Below are 20,425 nucleotides of genomic sequence, written 5' to 3'. Positions count from 1 at the left end.
GGAAACTACAGAACCAGAACCACCAAAAAGGAAAATCAGCCTTCTGCTGATGGCATCTGAATCAGATGATGAAAATGAACATGTGTTGGTCTGTACTGCTTTGGATCATTATTGAGCAGAACTCGTCATCAGGATGGACGCATGTCCTCTGGAATGGTGATTGAAGTATGAAGGGACATACGAATCTTTAGTGCATCTGATATGCAAATATCTTGCGACGCCAGCTACAACAGTGCCGTGCGAACACCTATTCTCACTTTCAGGTGTCATTGTAAATAAGAAGTGGGCAGCATTGTCTCCTGCAAATGTAAACAAACTTGTTTGTCTGAGCAATTGGCTGAACAAGAAGTAGGACTGAATGGACTTGTAGGCTCTAAAGTTCTACATTGTTTTATTTTTGAGTGCAATTATGTAACAAAAAATAGTATTTTTCAATTCACCTCATACAAGTACTGTAGTGCAATCTCTATTGTGAAAGTGCAACTTACAAAGGTTTTTTGTTTATCATTTTTACGGTACAAATATTTGTAATAAAAATAATATAAAGTGAACACTGTACACTGTGTATTCTGTATTGTACTTGAAATCATATATTTGAAAATGTAGAAAAAATCCAAAAATTGTAAACATTAGAATATCGATTGAAATTTATTAAACAGTACAATTAAAATGATTAATAATGATTAATCACAGTTAACTCACATGATTAACTCAAAAAAATTAACAGCCCTGCGAGTTATACTGATAGTCCAAAGACTTAAGACTAGACTACGTTTCTTTTTAGATAACTGGCTTGGTACCAGAATGATGCTATGCTCACTGGGGTTTAAGTCCTGCCACAGGTGCACTAAACCCATGCCAGTTAGTGATCCACATCCAGCCTGTTTAAAGTGTTTGAGGGAGTCCCTTATCAGTGACAAATGTCACATCTCCAAGAGGTTTAAGCTCCCCTGAGTGTTGGACGTCTTAGTATCAGCAAAGTGGTCCTGCCAATCATTCAAGGTGTTATGGCAGACACTGTCCTCCTTACCCCGCACAGCAAAGTGTGCTGAAAGGAAATACTGTATCCCCTCTAAGGGATATAAATATTTGTATTCCCATCCTCCCCTGGGTTCCTTGTTGGTGACAGCTGCTAATAAACGTGAGAGTTGTATACCAGGCATCAACACTGACAGGCAAAAAGATGCAAAGGAATTGGACTTGTTTGGATGCATACTTTATTCCACAGGGAGTCTTCAGCTCAGGAATCAAATCATCGGGCACTTCTGAGCTGCTCTTACTCCACCCTTTAGGAAAACAACATCTTTAAATTTTATAATCTGCCAGGGGACTGTAAGCAGGAGTTTGCAGTAAGAGTAGATGATGGCAAGTTGATTGCCAGAACTGTTCTCCAGGACATCATGTGCAGTGCAGATGTGGTGGCTCAAATCATGGTATGGGCTGTTACAGTGAGAAGATGTTCATGGTTACAGTCATCCAGGATTCCGCCATAAGTCCAGCAGACCATCATGGACCTCCCTTTCAAAGGTCCCTGTTTGTCTTAAGATAAGATTGCCAGTGGGCTCTGTAGCTTAAAGGATTCCAAGGATCTATATTATGGTGAGAGAAAGGACACGTTTTGGTCCTCAACAGCCATACAGACTCCAGGGTTTTCCTCCTCAGTCTCAAGATTCGCCAGAGAGGAAGGGCAGGAAATTATATGGGGCAGTCTCTACCATCCTCCTCTTCAGCATTAGTGGGCTCGTGCTTTCCAGCTGCTGCGTTCAAACAGGCATTTTGATGGGTTTGTTGAGGACAGTACACTAGTGTCTGTAGTTCCCTCTGTTTTCCAACTGATTATCCCACTTTCTAAGACCGTGGGCCCAAATAACATTAGATCAGTGGGTCTTAAGCATGGTAGAACAGGAATATTCTCTCTGGTTCATTTATACCCCCTGCCTCCCTCCCTATCTTTCTTCAGTGACAGCTCTGACAAGATCATCCTTTATTAGGAAATCTGGTTGCCTCTTCAATCGGGGCCACAGAGGAAGTTCCACTAGGCCTCAGAGGGTATTTCCTGATCCCCAAAGCCAAAGGAGTTCTCAGGCCTATTTTAGATCTAAGAGAGTTAAACAAATTCCTGAAGAAAATAAAGTTGCTCTTCTGTGTTGTGTGAGACTACCCCCTTGCAGGTGTCCACAGACAGTGCTCGGGTAGTGGTAGGGTACCCCCCTAGAATGCCATGCAGCTGATCATAGAAGTGGCACGTATGGCGCTCTGACCCAGAGCGACCGTTTCCCTCCTTTGTCTTTTGGTAGGCTTGCCTGAGCTCCTAGACTTTCACGCGGCTCTGCTGTCTCTCTGTTGTAGCCTCTATCCATCATGCCCTGTGTGAATTTGGCATATATATTAGCATTTCTTCTTTTTGGTCGGAGTTCTGCCTGTACAGATTGTTCTCCCTATACAGCAATCAGATCCAGTGTCTCGCTGGAGCTTGTTTGCCATTCTGGGGGGACTGCATGGTCACCTGTGCTGCTGAGTTCGCCATGCTGACCAAACAGGAAATGAAATTCAAAAGTTCCTAGGGCTTTTCCTCTGTACCTGGCGAGTGCATTGGAGTTGAAATTGCTGTCCAGAGTGGTCACATTGGAGCTCTCTGGGATAGCTTCCGAAGGCCAATAATGTTGATTTGTGTCCACACGATCCCAAATTAGACCCAGCAAGCTTGATTTTAGCGCTACTCCCCTTGCTGGGGAGGAGTACAGAAGTCGATTTTAAGAGCTCTTTAGGTTGACGGAACAGGGTTGCTTGTATAGATGCATTCATTATAAAATCGACCCAACGCAGCTAAATTTGACCTAATCTTGTAGTGTAGACCAGGGCTAAGTTAACTGAGCTAGAGGGAGATATCTAGGGTGAATTTGACACCCTTGTGTGTCACCTAACTTGGGGACTGACCTAAAGGAAGGGTATAAGCCAGAATATGGCAGTGATGTGCTGCCTAAGGCATATGGAGGCCCCCAGGCTGCACTTACTAGCTCTCATCTTCCTTCCACATGGAAAGGGTAGAAGTATGGCCCCAATTCAGGTGTATGTAGTACTTGGAGGGCTGAGGCCACTTTGTGCTGAGTGAGTGAAATAAAGGTAGATTTATATATTATGTCATGAAGGATTGACCCTTCACCTCTTAGAAAGATGAGGATAGAAGGTACTGTGGAATTTCCAGGTTGTTGTGGCACAGTGGGGGAACTAGCCTGGGTGGTCTGCTCTAGTGAAATGGTAGGTGAGGAACCTCATGTGGCAGGTAAAATACAGCATGCTGCTTGTGTCCTGCAGCAGGAAAGTGGGGTGGAGGAGGACAGTTGTGTCTGTATGAGGTGCTTCACGAGGCTGTTGATAGGCCAGCTGGTTGGTGGCCTATCATGGAAAAGCAGCTGGCACTTGGTACGGTAAAGGGTTCTCTGATTTATTAATGGGGTTGGGGAGGTTACAGAAGTGAAGGTTAGTATTGGAGCCCTAAGTATAAATTTGCTAATTACAAAATTTTATTATATTTTAAACCATTCTTGTTTTTAAAGAGAAATACATAGACCTTGACTTTATTAATTCTTTTTTGGCTAGGAAATCATAAGAATTTCTAACACCTCTATAACTTGATTTGTACTGGTGCTGTTTCTGTTTATGTCAAATACTTGATTTTATTCAGGGTCTGGTATCCAGTATTTGCATGAAAACAGAATTATACACAGAGATCTAAAGCCTGAAAATATTGTTCTCCAGGAGGAGGGTGGAAAGGTAAGTCATACAACTGTGCTAAAGAATATCACCTTAGGTGTCCCAAATATCAGATCTGGAAGTCATGTAACAATTTTGCCTTGACGAATTGAAATGAAGAATGCTACTACTTTCTTATTGAGTTATAGCACTGAATCCCATTGAATGATGCTCATGCGAAAGAAAACCATGATTTTAATAAAGTTCATATTCCTTCTTAATACAGTATTACAAATTCTGTTTGCCTATCCTTGAAGACTTGTCAATTGGTCAGTCACTTTACTGTAAAGTAGTAACATTTTTTTCAAATCCAGTGTTTCTGCTTCCTGCCAGTATCAGCAATGTGACATTGATTGTATCCTGGCACATGTTTTGGATTTCTGCAGGGTATAGATCAAGATTGTCCTTGTGCTCAGTTGGACACGTTTTTTAGTAAAAGGGGTATTCTTGATTTACTATTTTTCTGTTTACTTTTCTTTTCAAGCCCGATCCATCTAGTTTCAGGACAATAATGAATTGTATATGTACATTGATGTAAATGAATGAGTTTGGCTTACATGGCTGAACAGCTCTGTGTAGCATTGTATGTTTGTTTTAAATCTTGTTCATGGATGTGGTTGCCCAACCCTGGGTTTGACTCTGCACCTTTTACTTTGAATTTACCCTTTTCATCATGCTTTATTAAACATTTGTCTTGGATATTGACAGACTGTTCACAAAATAATAGATTTGGGATATGCCAAGGATCTGGATCAGGGAAGCTTATGTACATCATTTGTTGGGACCTTACAATATTTGGTAAGTAATTTTTTTATGTTTACAATTTATTTTGGGACAGCTTAATACACTTCTACTTACACATGTTCTTCAAATCATATATTTTCCAGAAATAGAAAAAAATTCATTATCTGGAGTTTTGTCATTTTAACAATAGTATATTATTGTTTTTTAGGCCCCAGAACTCTTTGAGAGTAAGTCCTACACTGTTACTGTAGATTACTGGAGCTTTGGAACAATGGTGTTCGAGTGTATTGCAGGATTTAGACCCTTTTTACACAATCTACAGCCATTTACCTGGTAAGATATTTGCTATGAGAGAGGGCGCCTGAGTTTGATAGAGTTGCTCTTTTTGTGGGAAGGTGACTGTATGCACTAGAGCAGTGGTCACCAACTGGTTGGTTGTGATTCCAGAAGCCAACACCCCAAACCCCATCCTGCACCCCAACCTCCTCCCAGACGCATCACCCAGTACCCCCTCCTGCACCCCAGTTCTCTGCCCCAGCCCGGAACCTCCTCCTGCACCCAAACTCCCTCCTAGAGCTTGCACTCCTTGTCCCCTCCTGCACCCCAACCCCCTGCCCCAGGCTCAGCCCAGAGCCCCCTTCCACACTGCGAACCCCTTGGCCCCAGCCCAGAGCCTGCACCCCCTCCCGAGCCCCATCCCCCTGCCCCAGGACAGTTAAAGTGGGTGAGGGTGGGGGAGAGTGAGCGATGGAGAGAGCAGAGACTTTGGGGAAGGGGCGGGATAGATCCTGGGTTGCCCTTAGATTCAGAAAGTGATCTTGAGTGTAAAAAGGTTGGAGACCACTGAATTAGAGTAAGTAAAATAAGAGTACATAAAGTCTGTTTGTCCACAGAGAATTTTATTTTATAGGCATGAAAAAATCAAGAAAAAGGATCCAAAGCACATTTTTGCTTTTGAAGAGATGACTGGGGAGGTTCGGTTTAGTACCCATTTGCCACAGCCTAACAGTCTTTGTAGGTAAGTATGTTTATAAGTTTGTGCACATTAATCTCTGAGTTTTCTTTTAAACCGTTAAGAGCCAATAGTGCATATGACCAGATTTGTTGTTTCTGGTAGTTTTGTGAGAAAATGGCCACAATTTTACTGAAATTAAAAATATGAAAATTGCAGCAGGTTTCCGTTGGTTAATGTGTTTTGCAGCACAATAAAACTATCTAGCAGTTGTCTAGCACTTTATCCAAAAATGTTGAAGGTTCTTATGGTTTATGAATGAAAAGGGGGATTACTGGAGTATTGTGGCTCTCCTTAGAGTAGTTGTCCATGTGCACATTCCACTACTTGGTGCGTGTGCACCTCATGTGCCAGAGTTCAGTCTTGTGACCAGAAGTATCCACCCAGAGTGTATGTGTCTTGAGTCTTGTCATGCTCTTCTGGAAGGGGATATAAGAGAGAAGGGCACTGGTTGCCATTAGTCCCTGTCAACCACCTTGTGACTTGGAACATTCACAGTATCTGCGACTGTCAGCAACCTTCCCTACCAGTTAGTTTGCTTATAGTTTGTAAGCTTTCCATTTCAGATGTGTTCCTGTTCTACTAGGGAATATGTATCCTCTACGCCTTTTGCCCATTTCTTCAAATCCAAAGAGTAGTATGGAAGATAAGGCAGACAATGCCCTTGTAATTCTGATTGTTCTAGCATGGGCAAGATGGCATTGGTTTCCAGTCCTCCTTCACCTCTCCAAGGGAGTATACTGTTCTCTTCCTGTGACCACAGATCTGTTATCTCAGCAGGATGCCCAGATCTTGCACCCATACCTGCAGTCCTTATACTTAGCAGCATGGTCTGCTCCCCCTGATCTGGGGGAATCTTGTTTGTCAGATGTGCAACACATCATCTAAACTTCTGAAGCAATCTACTCATAAGTGCTGTGACCTCAAGTGGGTAAGATTTGTCTTCTGGGCGTTTGATCTTCATTGTCTGCATCAAATCAGTCCCTGCTTACTGCACTTGATACTATCTAGCATCTGTATCCTCTCTGAAAGTCTATTTAGCACCCATTTCAGCCTACCACGTGTTAGAAGACAACAGAACCATATTTACCCATTACTTGACTGAGAGGTTTGACAGGTGTGAATGTATAACCTCCTTGCCATCATGGGGCCTTAACTTATTAATCAACTTATGAGACAACTTTTTGAGCTGATGATAAATTAGTGCTCACTGCTTCGTCTATTAGTCAAGACAGCATTTCTTATAGCAATAATATTGGCCAGAAGGGTAAATGAACTGCAAGTCTGATGGTGCATCCACAGTTTTCTGTAAGGACAAAGTTGGTCCTCAGTCCACATCCTAAATTCTTGCCCAAGGTGGTAACTGGTTTCTCTCTTAACCAATCAGTTTGTCTACAGATGTTCTTTCTCAGATTTCATGTGCATTTAGGCGATTTCATCTCAGTGCTTGTCTAAATGGATTACACTGTGCATTGAAGAGAGCTACAAAGTAACCCATGTCCCTCTTCTTGTGAAGGTATGGGCACATGCCACTAGGATTAAGACAGCCTTAGACATATTCCCATTACTGAAGTCTGCAGACCTACAAAGTGGACCTCTATAAATACATTTATTAAACGTTACTTATTTAGCATTCAGATCTGACAAGCACATCAGTAGGGCAGTACTCCAGTTGCTGTTTAATTAGGACCCTGTCCCGTCTTCTGCAGAAGACAATATTGCATAACAAACTATCCCAAGAGTGGGAATGTGTCAGGGGCCTCTCAAAGAAGAAATTCAAGTTACTCATCTGTAACCAGGGCTCTTTGAGATGGACTCTGCACATTCACATTCCCTGCCACTCTTCCTTGGGGTCCTAATAATAATCTGACTTGAGGAATTAGCAGAAGGAACTGAGGTGACTGGAGTGCCATGCTCCCTTTCATTGCCCCTCCCTCAGAACATACAGCAACAGTGAGGAGAAGCAAGGGATGTGAGAGCTCTCCTGTAGGCACTGCTATGGAATGTTCCACTGTTAGAGCTGCACTACAGCACATCCCAAGAGTGGGAATGTATAGAGTTAATCTCAAATGTCTGTATCAGGTGAGTAATCTTCATTTCTTTTGGGTCCATTTGCAATTGGGGGCCTGGAATAGGACTGTCTGCTTGCCAAGAGCAGCAGGAAAGGCATACTCACTCCTCTCTGTTTTTTTCTTTATAGTGTGAACACCCAAGGCTAACTGGGACCATTAAAATGCATAGATTAAGCACAGGCCAATTATTTTTCCTTTAACCTTTAAAAATGTTTAAATCTACAGAGACTGCATTAAAGAGGGGTGATTTCAAAAGTCAGGAGATGGAGGAGTTAATGTTCCAGAAGCAACGTTACTTCTGCTGCCTTGTTTTTCCGATTTCTTGTTTCATATGTAGCTTTCTATTACAGTTTCATGTATAATGTGTAAACTGTACACTATACTGGATTCGCAATGTGGCCAAGCTGTTATTGTTGAAACCTTAACTTTTGTCTTGCCAAAGGTGTAATTGTTTGACCTTAATGTCATAGTAATAATTTTCTTGCATTGAATAAGTGTAACTACTTTATCAGAGGGAAATAAAATAGATGATACATACTTTAGGTGAAATCCTGGTCCCATTGAAGTCATTGGGTTTTTTTTGTCTCTTAGTATTTTTTTCTAGTACTGGTAGAAAACATGTTTGAATTAACTGGACGCTTTGTTGTAGAATGCCTGTCTTTTTCATTTGTATTACACATCAATGTATGGTTTGTTTTTGTTTTGATTAGTATAATTGTAGAACCAATGGAGAGTTGGTTACAACTGATGCTGAATTGGGATCCACAGCAGAGGGGTGGAGGTATAGACACAGAAACCAGTCGACCGAGATGTTTCCTGTTAATGGATTATATACTGAATTTGAAGGTGCGTTTTTAAAGGTGTTATCTAAATACTGATGGTGAAGGCCTCTTAGTGGACAATGAATGTGCTAATTGAGTGGAAATCCTTGCACCCTACAAATCGAGTGTCGGGGTAGCATTCTTTCTCTCCTCAGAGAGAAAACAGTTGTGTCTTAATCCAGTTCATACCTGAAGGCAAGAATATTAGTAGTAATGTGACTCTTTCACTCTTATTCTGGAAGCATAAGGGTGGCCTCAGACCAGTATGTGCCATGTCTTAAGGATGCACTGATGACAGTAATTAAAACTCAGTTTATCTAATCAGCCTAACTTTTATTTATCAGTACATCTTCTTTCTAGGACAGCGTATCATTTAGCCTGACACCTTAGTGCTATTTGTCTCTTGAAAGAAATGATGACTATAAATGAAGTTGGCTTTATTCTTGGTTTTACAGATAGTACACATCCTAAATATGACTTCTGCCAAGATTGTTTCTTTTCTCTTGAATCCTGAGGAAAGTCTTCATTCACTTCAGTCTCGTATTGAGCTTGATACTGGAATAAGTACTGGAAATCAAGAGTTGCTTTTGGAGATGGGAATTTCCCTAGACCCTCGGAAACCTGCTTCCCAATGTGTTATTGATGGTGTGGTAAGATTATTTCCATTTTACTTCAATTGTGTCATATCTGTTTTAAGTTTTCACATTGAAAATCTCAAGGAAAATTAATTGCTTTCATTTCACCACATTGGAGATTGTAGCTTAAGGTGTGGTCTTTCAGTGTAGTTAGTGGTTATATAAGGTTTAGCACCCCTTCGTTTACAGATTTAATGTGAAGTCAAGTGAGTGACCGTACAGAATCCCATTCTTGGTGCACGTGTGTCCCATGTGCATGAGATCACATTCTCTTGAATATCAGTGTCTGCTGGGGCTGTGCCTGTACGCTTCCTATAACAGGGAATAAGAGGAGTGAGAGCCGCAGACTGTACTCGGGTCCTTTTTATCGCCTGTGGCTACAAGATAGAACATCGTAATGTCCTTGTTCTTCGTCGTTGGGAATGCGCCAACCAGTGCATCTTGGATGGGGGAACCTTCTGGTAGTGTCTGAGTGCTCATACGCCCCACACCTCAGCATCTGAGCATGGTTTGAGGCTATGGCTACAAAAGGGGGGCATGGCACCAGCTGTCACCTCAGTTCCTTTCAGCTGCTGCCACAAAAGGACATGGACTTCTCCAGATTGCAAGGATCCATAGCAATAAATAGCTTTCTGTTTTCTAGATTAGCTAACGTTAATAATTTTTAGACTGAGTTAATTTTAGGATAAGGTAGTTTAGCTAAGTAGAATATTGAGAATTAAATATTTACCTGGTACTGACATCATGGTGGATCTAAATGTGGAAAAACATGGATTTAAAAGGTGTGTGTGTGTCGTGCCCAGTGGTCTTTCTTACATCTCAAAAAAAAGTCCAATACCAAAATGTTTAGGAGAGAAATGTTCTCCTTCATATTGTGCTATTTGCAGCACATTTACTCCTCAGGCCCATAGAGACTGAATGGATTTCAGGCCCTTTTGTTACACGAGGCTTGTCAGCCAAATCTCCAGGATTAGATATAGCTAGAGGATCTGACTGGAAGGCTAGGAGACCTGAATTAACTCATAGTACTTCTCGAGCCAAGAAGGCTTCAGTAGTTGAGGCTCTGGTTTTGGGAGCAAACTTCGCTTCCAAGTTGATTTGAGCTTGCAGCAGCCAAATGCTCTGATCTAACTCCGAAGATATTACAACTTCCATCAGCGCTCGTTCTAGCTAAAGATCATAAAGCTCAGGAGAAATTGCCTCAACCAGGCTCTTCAGTTATGACTAAAAGAGAAGCCAGACTGAAGCATATCTCAAGTCGTTCTTTGGGCCATTCAGAACTCAGCATGGATCCAAGACCTAAAGATATAACAACTATGGATCATTCTAAGGGAATGGATCTGAAAAAGAGACCAATGGAACCTAGTGCTTCAACTGCTAAGGATTCTTCAGTGCAGGTTCACATAGATCTGCAACATAGACTGATCTGGCTACATATCATTTTTCTCTGAACAAGAGACCAAGATGGGTGCTTGAACATGATAGATCTCCAGAGACTGTACTCTACCCATCTAAGACTCCAACTGCCTCTTCAAGAAAGACTGTATTCATTCTCCAGATCCTAACTTCGGTCATATCTCCTACTGTTTCATTATTGGATCAGGGTAGGAGCCAGATCTGATGATAGCATCTAATAATCATCAGTTTCTCTGAAACAGAGCTTTCCTCCTCTAATGGACATCTCAAGTCATTCTGTACAGCAGGGTCTGCTGTGGTGCTAGTATGGGGTAATTGGCAAGACTGGCACATGCCACAGTGGATGCCTTGCCCCTGTTGGCCAACTCCTGCTTTTCTGTACTATGCAAGAAGATCTGACTCCTGAGCAGCCTCTATCTAAATCTACAGGTTTTGTTCAATTCCATGAACTATTGGATAGGACGGTGTTAACAAATTTGTCATTAGTAGCTTTGGAAGAAGCCAGCCACCTAATGTTTGACATTGAGTTCTTCTGCTAAAAATAACTTTTTTTGCCAATACTGGAGGGACTTGAATAATCAGCAAAACTATATGTACCAATACTTCCTCTTGTCAACCAATTTCAAAAAAGGCTGACAAATTCTGCTAGGTTCCATATGAAGGGTTCTCTTGTTTTCATGTTTACCAAGTACAAAGAACTAGATCAGATCATCCACACTTTACTCTCTGTGAAAGAGAAGGGGAAAAGTTGTACTCCTTAGGAAGAAAATTATTCTTTTCAAGCAGAGGTGGCCAGATGTTAATTTCACCTGTAGGAAAAGACTTTGAACGTCACTAAAAGTCTTCCAGAGGATCAGAGAAAATTAATGGTAGCTCTTGTCAAAGAGGGTCAAAACATTGCCAAGTATGGCTTCAGGAGATCATTTGATGTTTCAGATACTGCCTCACAGTCAGTTGGATCAGCAGTAGCTCTCTGTAGACACGCATGGTTAAGATCATTTAAACTTATGGAAATGAAATCAAAGATAGAAGATCTTCCCTTTGAAGGGGGCGGACTATTCAGTGCTAAAACTGATGAAGTGTTGGAAAAGATGAGACATTCCACAGCTAGGTCTCTTGACTTACTGCATTTGTTTAGATAAGTGGTTTTCAACTTTTTTTCATTTGCGGACCCCTACAAATTTTTGAAGGGAGATACGGACCTCTTTAGAAATCTTAGACATGGGGGTCTGAGGAGTACGGGTTGAAAACCACTGTTCTGACCCCTAAGCTTCCGGATTAAAACCACTGGTTTAGAAGGAAACCACCTATGCCTGTGTTGGGATACCATAAGCAGTAGTGTCCTCTTCATACTCTACACAAAGGAGGCAGCTTAACAGCACCAATCATCTTCTCAATCCCAAGAAAGAAGAAAATCCTTTAAACCTGGGATGAGGACAAAGAATTCTTCAGCTGCATCTTCATTGCCCCATGTCAGGCCTCAGATTTGACATAGAAATTGAGAGCTTTGAACCAGTTTTAGAAAGCACAACACATGTTTTTGGAGACTGGTCGTACCATTTCTACAATGCATGATCAGCTATCACCTCCGAGAGAGAGAGGATTTAGAAACAGTAAGGGGGTGTTATACTAACCTGTTTGAATCCCTTTCTCCCTTCAACCCTCTCTTTCCCTCTCTTTTCAGATAACCTTCTTATAAGATATTAAAAACAGAAGTTCACACTTTGTATTGCAAGGTGGAGCTATAGAGGCGACCCCATTAACTTACAGAAACATGGGATTCTTCTCTGTTACTTTCTGATCCCAAAGAAAAATGGAGCGCTCAGATCAATTCTGGACCTCAGAGCTCTAAACAAATATATCAGAAAGTTTCAGTTCAGAATGCTACCCCTGCCATTGATTCTTCCTTCCCTGTCCACTCTAACTTGGTTTGCTGCTCTCAGTTTTAGATGCATGCTTTCTATAAGATACTCATTGCAAATATCTTTGTTCTATGCTTGGTCAAGACTGCTTTGAGTTCAGAGTTCTGTCTTTTGGCCTCCCCACTGCACCCAGAGTTTTTACCAAATGCGTGTTTCTACTAGCAGCTTACCTAAGGAGACAATGAATTTTTGTCTCCTTATGCTTCGACTATTGACTGTTGAAATATCACTCCCAGGAGGAACTGAGAGGAGCAATTCAAGTCCCTTGTTCTCTCTTCAAAACGCTGGGCCTTTAACAGACAGAAGTCTCTACTGTCTCCGTTCCAGAAGGTCCCATTCATTGGTGCAATTCTGAAGTCCAGAAAAGAAAGGGCTGTCCTCTTAGAAGAGAGGTTTTTGAAACTACTTTGGGAGCCCTCTCTAAAACTGATATGCTTTTTGACTTTACTAGGTCCTATGGTCTCAATGACGTGTGGCACCATGTACCAGACTCAGGATGAAGCCACTTCATCCTTGGGTTTCAAAAAATTTCAGATGTGCTACAGACAACATGCCAAAGAATGCTAAAGATGCTCAATATTCTGAGAACAAATTCAGTTAATCCCTAATGTGGTGGCTAAAACCAGAGTATGTTCTCAAAGGAGATTTTTCAACCCTGCTCCTCCTCCTGTGTAATAGTTACGACAGATGCTTCCAAAATGAGTTGGGGAGCACATCTCAAACAACCTTTTCATTTGAGGGCTTTGGAACAAATAAGAATCTGTATTACACATAACGTATTAACTCACAGCTATTTGGCTTTCAAATCCTTTCTTCCTCAGGTGTAAAATTCAATAGTTCAAGTAGACACACGCAGTATGTCAGTTATATATTACATCAGGGGTCAGCAACCTTTCAGAAGTGGTGTGCCGAGTCTTCATTTATGCACTCTAATTTAAGGTTTCGCGTGCCAGTAAAACATTTTAATCATTTTAGAAGATCTCTTCCAAATCATGTAGGCAGCGGAATAACCTTTTCACAGACACTACCAATAAAGATTGATCACGGATGCCTCCATTGCCGGGTGGGGAGCACACACATACTGTCTGAAAACTCAGGGACATTGGCCCCTCTACAGGCTATTCTGCACATAAGCACCCTGGAACTCAGAGGTATCAGATTGGCTTACAAAGCCTTCCTGCCCCAGTCAAGGATCTGACAATACATGTGCTTGCAGACAATATCACAGCAATGCATTGTGTAAATCAGCAATGGGGAGCCAGATCCTTTCCCCTTTGTCAGGAAGCTATGTGACTCGCACTGGTGCCCCAAGAATCATGTAGTCCTTCATCTCTTGGGTTTCCAAGAGATTGTCTGCCTCAGCAGGGACTTCTTGGGGAGCCACAGATGGTCTCTTAAAACTAAGGCCTTCCTGGAGGTCTTTCAGAAATGGGGGCTCTCATAGGTGGATCTTTCTGTGATGAGCCTTAATGCCAGATGCAAACAGTTCTCTTCCAAAGGAGGCTTGTGCTCGGGTTTGCTATCAGATATCTGTTCTCCTGGGCCTCCAGCCTGATGTATGACTTTTCTCTTATTGCCACAATACCCACAGTGCTGAAGGAGTTAAGGCAGGGTCAAGGGTTGAGTTGTCATGATAGCACCAGCGTGGGCCAAGTAGTTTTGGTTCTCAGACCTGGTGACCCTGTCCATTTAATGTCCCGTCACCCTGCTGGACCTGCCAGACCTGGTCTCAGAGCAATGAATGAATTCTTCATCTGGACCTGATGTCCCTCCTGGCCACCTGGATACTGTCTGGACTCAATCACCTGGTTGCTGGTTATGAAAAGAAACTGCTTTGCTGCAATGCAAGACATTCTCCTTCACAAGAGGAAACCCTCGATTCGGCTGACACACAGAGCCATATGGAACAGACTCTATCTGGGCAATGGAGCTGTTTCGTTAAAGCTGACACTGCAATACCTGCTATTCTTGATATAACTGCAACACAAAGTGGAAGACTTGCCCTTCAACAGAGACAGACTATTTTTGTCCAAGAATGACAAAGTTCTCCACTCCATGAAAGACTCCAGGGCGACCGTCAGAACATTAGGGCTATACACAACCCCAAACAGGAGACATTATCAGCCATACCACAGAAACAGAGATAACATGTCTCAGTGACAGCAGAGACCATACGAAGCAAGGGGACAAAGAAGTAGACTACAAATACGCCGATAGAACCAACCTCGGAATTCAGCATCTCAGCCACCACCAAACAAACCGCAATTTTGAAGTATTGGTCAGGGATCTGCATGACCTCCCAATAACACCAGCTTTAGCAGACAACAGCCAACTCTTTCGGTACTGACTAAGGCCATTTTACACCAACTGGATCTCAATCACATCTGATCAGTGGGTTTTAGTACTAATTCTAAGAGGCTATACCATCCCTTTTACATCTATCCCAACTACCCACCTCCTTTCCTCGTCGTCCTTCAGGGAGACTCTTCCCACAAGCATCTATTGAAACGAGGTGCGTCACCTTCTGCAAATAGGGGTGGTGGAACTAGTCCTAACACAACACACTGGGAAGGGATTTTATTCTCATTACTTTCTGGCTCAAAAGAAATATAGGGGGTGGATACCTGAGAGAAAACAACAAATTTGTCCGTGCCCACAGATTCAAAATGGTCAACCTGAACTCAGTCATCCCTACACTGGAAGAAGGTGACTGGTTCACAGCCCTTGACCTACAAGATGCATACTTTCACATTAAAATCCACCTGGCTCTTCATAAAGTTCACAGTAGGACAAGAACACTTCCAATACAGAGTCCTACCATTCAGCCTGTAGACAGCACCAAGAGTGTTCACCAAAACACTGGCGGTAGTAGCAGTGCACTTACGCAGACAAGTGATACTCCTATTCCCTTACTTAGACGACTACCTAATCAAGGGCTCCACAAAGACTGAACAGAAAGAGGTGTTCAACTAATCATCTCCCTCTTCCACTCCCTGGGGCTACAAATCCAGGCTACATATGCAGTGGTCAAGCATGCCAGGCTACACATACAGTGCCTACAAACATGGCTAAATACAGTCTACATACCACAAAGGCAGAGCCTAAACAAGAGAATCACACTCTCACCGCAGAGGTGATTCAGTCACTGCACTGGTGGACAAACCCATCAAATGTGTGCTCAGGCCCACCTTTCCAACAGGAAACACCATCAGTTCAAATCACAACAGACGCCTCCCTGATTGGATGGCGGGCCCCACCTAAAACAATATAGTGCCCAGGGCAAATGGTCACCAACAAAGACGCACCTTCACATAAACCTACTGAACTATGTGCGGTCTACAGTGCATGCTACCACTTCTTTCTTCTAATAAGAAACAGAACATTAATATTAACAGAAAACATTGCATGCATATTCTTTATCAGCTGCCAGGGTGATCCCCTTCGTTATGTGTGGAAGCTCTAAAGTTATGGAACTGGTGCAAAAAGCACAATATCACTATAACAGCTTCATATCTAGCAGGCTGCCTGAATATAATGGCGGACATACTAAGCAGACAGTTTTCACCAGAACACAAATGGGAACTGGATGAAATAACACAGCACATCTTTTGGAGGTGGAGAAATCCATCTATAGACCTATTTGTCACATGAGCAAACAAGAAATGCCCAGGATTCTGCTCACAAACAGGACAGGGCACACAATCATTGGGAGATGTGTTCCTGATAAAATGGAACGTCCTGCTCCTATATGCTTTCCCTCCAATTCCTCTGATCTCCAGAGTCATACACAAAATACAAACCGACAGGGCCAAAATAATCCTCATAGTGCCAACGTGGCCCAGATAGACTTGGTTCACTTACCTGAATCACATGGCGATATGCACTACATTCAATATCTCTCGGCGACATGATCTCCTCTCACAGGACAACAGACGAGTCCTCCGTCCCGATCCAGGGAAATTTCTCCTGAGAGTGAGGCTCCTTCATGGCTCCAAGGGGACGAATTAACCTGTTTGGATCAAGTACAAATAGTACTGGTTAATAGCAGGAAACAAAATACACGACATACTTATCTCCAAAAATGGAAGAGATTTTCCATTTGCTGCCAAAACAAACAAATATCAGCAAACCAGGCCCACTCCCATTGATCCTGGAGTACCTACTATCGTTAAAGAAATCAGAACTGGCTACAAACTTGATCAAAGTCTACCTTGTGGCAATAACCACCTTTCACCAGCAGGTAGAAGGGACCTCAGTGTTTGCCCACCTGATTACAAAGAGATTCGTAACGAGGCTACAAAACACATACTCGGACATCTGTGAACTCTCTCTGGCATGGGACTTAAACCTAGTGCTCAAATCCTTAACTAGAAAACCATTCGAACCCTTAGCATCTTGTTTTGTGCTCCATTTATCAATGAAAGTAGCATTCTTAATATTCATCACATCGGCAAGATGAGTGAGCAAGATTGGGGCACTCATGGCTCATGCCCCCCATACACAATGTTGGACAAGGAAAAAGTGACACTGAGGACTCACCCAAAATTCATGCCCAAAATATCATTCTCATTCCACTTTAACCAGCCAATTCCCTACTCGCTTTCCACCCTAAACCATACAACAACCCACAAGAGGCGGCATTACACACACATGATGTATGCCATGCCATGGCCTTTTACCTAGACAGGACAAAGACCTTTCATAAGTTCCCCCAGACTGTTCGTATTAACAAAGGAAAGGTCGAAAGGCACAGCTATTTCAACACAAGACTATCGAAGTGGATATCAAACTGCATCCATTTGTGCAAATCCTTATGTAACACTGAAACTGCAAAGCGTATCAGAACACACTCGACAAGGGCTGTAGCAACTTCTACAGCATTTCTGCGCAATGGGCCCATCCTTGACATACGCAGAGCAGCTTACATGGGCATCCACACTTTCACCAATTGTTACGCAATCACACTTAGCTCGAGCACAGATGCTAAATTAGGTTGTACAGTCCTAGCAGCAGCTACACAATCAACTCCAAAGCCCCTTCCATCCGCATGTGAGCACTGCTCTACGTTCACCTGAAGTGGAGCACCCACAGGGACACCACTGGATGAAGAAGAGGTTACTCACCTTGTGCAGTAACTGAGGTTCTTTGAGATGTGTGTCCTTGTGGGTGCTCCATTACCCACCCTCCTCCCCGCTACTTTGGAGTAACAATCAGCTGCTCCATGGTAAAGAAGGAACTGAGGGGTTTGAGGCGTGTGCCTGTCAGAAGAGGTGTCAGCACCACCACGAGACAGCTACTGTGCACACATGCCCCAACCTGACGTTGCTAGCAAAAACTCCGATCGACGGTGCCAGGACGTACTACCACCTGAAGTGGAGCATGCATGGGGACACATCTCAAAGAACCTCAGTTACTGCACAAGGTGAGTAACCTTTGCTTTTGGATTATTTACTCTTTGTTAAGCTTGGTATAGCTACACCTAGCGGTGATATGTTAGTCATCCCCATATTCAAGGTCACACTGTTTTCTCATGCCCTATGGCAGATATGGCCAAACCGCAGCTTGTGAGCTGCATGTGGCTCTTTTACAGTTGAAGCACAGCTTGGAGAGCTACCCTCTCCCTGTCCATTCTTCATCTACCAGACTGGCGGGGAGGAGAGCTCGGGGCTTCGTCTTGTGGTGGGGTGGTGGGGCTAGGGGTTTCTGCCTTGTGGAAGGGGGATTCTGGGCTTTAGCTTCACAGGGGGTATTGGGGCAGAAGCCCCACATCCTAGCATACACTGTCCTTCGGGGCAGATAGTGCATGTCTTGCAGCTCTTGAGCTTCTGAAAATAAAGCTCGGAGGGTCAGTAAATTTGGCCACCCCTGCCCTATGGCATCAAAAAATTTTAAGGGGCTCATGTTTTCCCCCTCAAACCTCAGCACGGTACTGACAGATGGATGAGCCCTCTCTGTTTGAGTTTCTGGCTGTGCATTCTCTTTACCATCTGTCAGTGAACATTGCCTTCTTGATAGCCATCATATCAGCTAGGAGGATAGGGGACATTCAAGCTCTCAGGGCAAGGCCTCCATGTATGATTTTCCTCAGGGACAGTCTTCCTCAGGGCTCACCTGATATGTCTGCCTAAGTTAGTGTCCAGCTGTCACACCAACCAATCTATTCACTTTCTGGTTTTCCTTCTGAAACCTCACTCGTCCGTGAGCGAAGAGACTTCATGCTCCTGATGTTAGGATGTTATCTTTTTATTTGAACAGAACCAAACCAAAGATGTACGACTAGACTTTTCATGGTGTTTTCTGAGAGGGTTAAGGCTCAATCAGAATCGTCACAGAGACTAAGTGGGTCTCGAACAGTGTCAAGACCTGCTATCCCCTAGCCAATAAAGACACACTTGGACAAGTTAGAGCTCACTCCAGCTGTGCCCAGGAAGTCTCTGTGGCCTGCCTTACGTATTTCTGAAATGGAGACGCTGTAGAGCAGTGGCATGGAATTCAGTCTGCACTTTTATCTCCCAGTATTCTCTTGTGCAAGCTTCCAAGGTGGATGTAGGGCAATCTTACAATCACTATTCAAGTAGATGTCCCCTCACCCACCTTCTGGCTTTCAGTTGATTGATTGCTAATCATGAAGAGAGGAACTGATGTGGGCAAATACTTGAAGAAAATATGGTTACTTGCCCTACAGTGATTGTAGTTCTCCGAGATGAGTTACTCACACAGATTCCACGTCTTCCCAACGTTCCTGGTGATGGAAGTCCTATTCATGGGATTTTTTTTATGGCAAAGGAATAGAGCATCGGTTGCTGCCACGCTGCCCTATATACTTTCTGCTGTGGAAAATGACAGGGTGTGGGAGGGCAAAGATGCAGCCCCAAAGGACACTGCTATTCAAAAGAATCCAATCTTGGGCTTGTGTGTGGGGTCTGAACCTAAGCTGTGCTTCATGAGTTTATCCTTCTGAGGCCAGGGATCAATATTTTAAAAAATAGGTGCTTAATGTTAAGATCCTTAGTCCCTGTTTAAGGACCTAAATAGAATAGCTCGATTCACCAAAGTGCTGAGCCCACACCAGCTCTCAGTGTACAAAATGATGGTTGTATCTGAGATCAGCATCTCCTCTAAATTTGCATAGCACTAAACTGTTGGATTGGTGAGATGTGTTAAAGTCCTTTTGATGACAGTTTGTTTTTGGGATTTTTTGTTTATAATCTTTCCTTCTCTCACTAGAGAGGCTGGGACAGTTACATGGTTTATTTGTTTGATAAAAGCAAAACTGTGTATGAAGGACCCTTTGCTTCCAGAAGTCTGTCTGACTGTGTAAATTACATTGGTAAGTGTATTCCAATAGACTTTGAACCTGAATGCCCTTCAACTACTTTAATACCCAAATTTGTCTTGCTTTAAAAATCTGCATCTACAGAGTGTCTGAGATATTTTCTCTTTAAGCTCTTTAAAGATTTATATTAAAACCCCTGAGCATTGAGGGAACACGGTCCGTCTCCACTGTCAGTAAATAAATCCCATCCAAATAGAACCACAACTGGTGTGGCCAAAAACTCTGTAGTGTGAGTTCCTGTGGGAGCAGACTGCTATGGAATCATACAAATTAGGGAAAAGACCTGTTACCTGACCATGTCTCCAACTATCACCTCTTAGTCCCCAAGTGTTCCATTACAGCCTTTGGTAACACAGCTAGGTGGGAGTGGACACCTTTGTCCATGCCTTATTGACTAAGATGAGTGGGAGAGTGGGGGGGAGGGAATTAGATTCCAGAACCTCTTTTCCCTCCTATTCCTCTTTGGGGTATAATAGATTGTATTGTTATGTGGCATGCACACAAGGACTAAGGTTATACATGCATCCTTAACTTTGGCATCTCCTAACTGTTGAGTGCTCAACTGTGCAACATTAGTGTTCTTCAAATGTAGTGTTTTTTCTGGAATTATGTGTACAGCACTATAGATGTGCATGGGATATGACTGACACATAGCAGTTCTTCTGTGTGTGGTTGCACATGTCCATCCACTGTAGGGGTATGAGTGCACCAGGG

At 42.9% G+C, this 20,425-nt stretch overlaps 1 protein-coding gene across 1 annotated transcript in view; it reads left to right on the top strand.

The window, feature by feature from the left end:
- The window catches only part of CHUK (component of inhibitor of nuclear factor kappa B kinase complex), a 92,615-nt gene that overhangs the window by 10,788 nt on the left and 61,402 nt on the right, over positions 1 to 20,425 (top strand). The window contains exons 5-11 of the mRNA XM_032796455.2: positions 3,686 to 3,774; positions 4,462 to 4,551; positions 4,706 to 4,830; positions 5,408 to 5,515; positions 8,292 to 8,427; positions 8,858 to 9,052; positions 19,603 to 19,705. Coding sequence (XP_032652346.1) covers positions 3,686 to 3,774; positions 4,462 to 4,551; positions 4,706 to 4,830; positions 5,408 to 5,515; positions 8,292 to 8,427; positions 8,858 to 9,052; positions 19,603 to 19,705 — 846 coding nt within the window. The remainder of the gene's footprint in view (positions 1 to 3,685; positions 3,775 to 4,461; positions 4,552 to 4,705; positions 4,831 to 5,407; positions 5,516 to 8,291; positions 8,428 to 8,857; positions 9,053 to 19,602; positions 19,706 to 20,425) is intronic.

This window comes from Chelonoidis abingdonii, chromosome 15, assembly GCF_003597395.2.
Source record: "Chelonoidis abingdonii isolate Lonesome George chromosome 15, CheloAbing_2.0, whole genome shotgun sequence".
Classification (NCBI taxonomy): Eukaryota; Metazoa; Chordata; order Testudines; family Testudinidae; genus Chelonoidis; species Chelonoidis abingdonii.
This window is presented reverse-complemented; position numbering and strand designations above follow the sequence as displayed.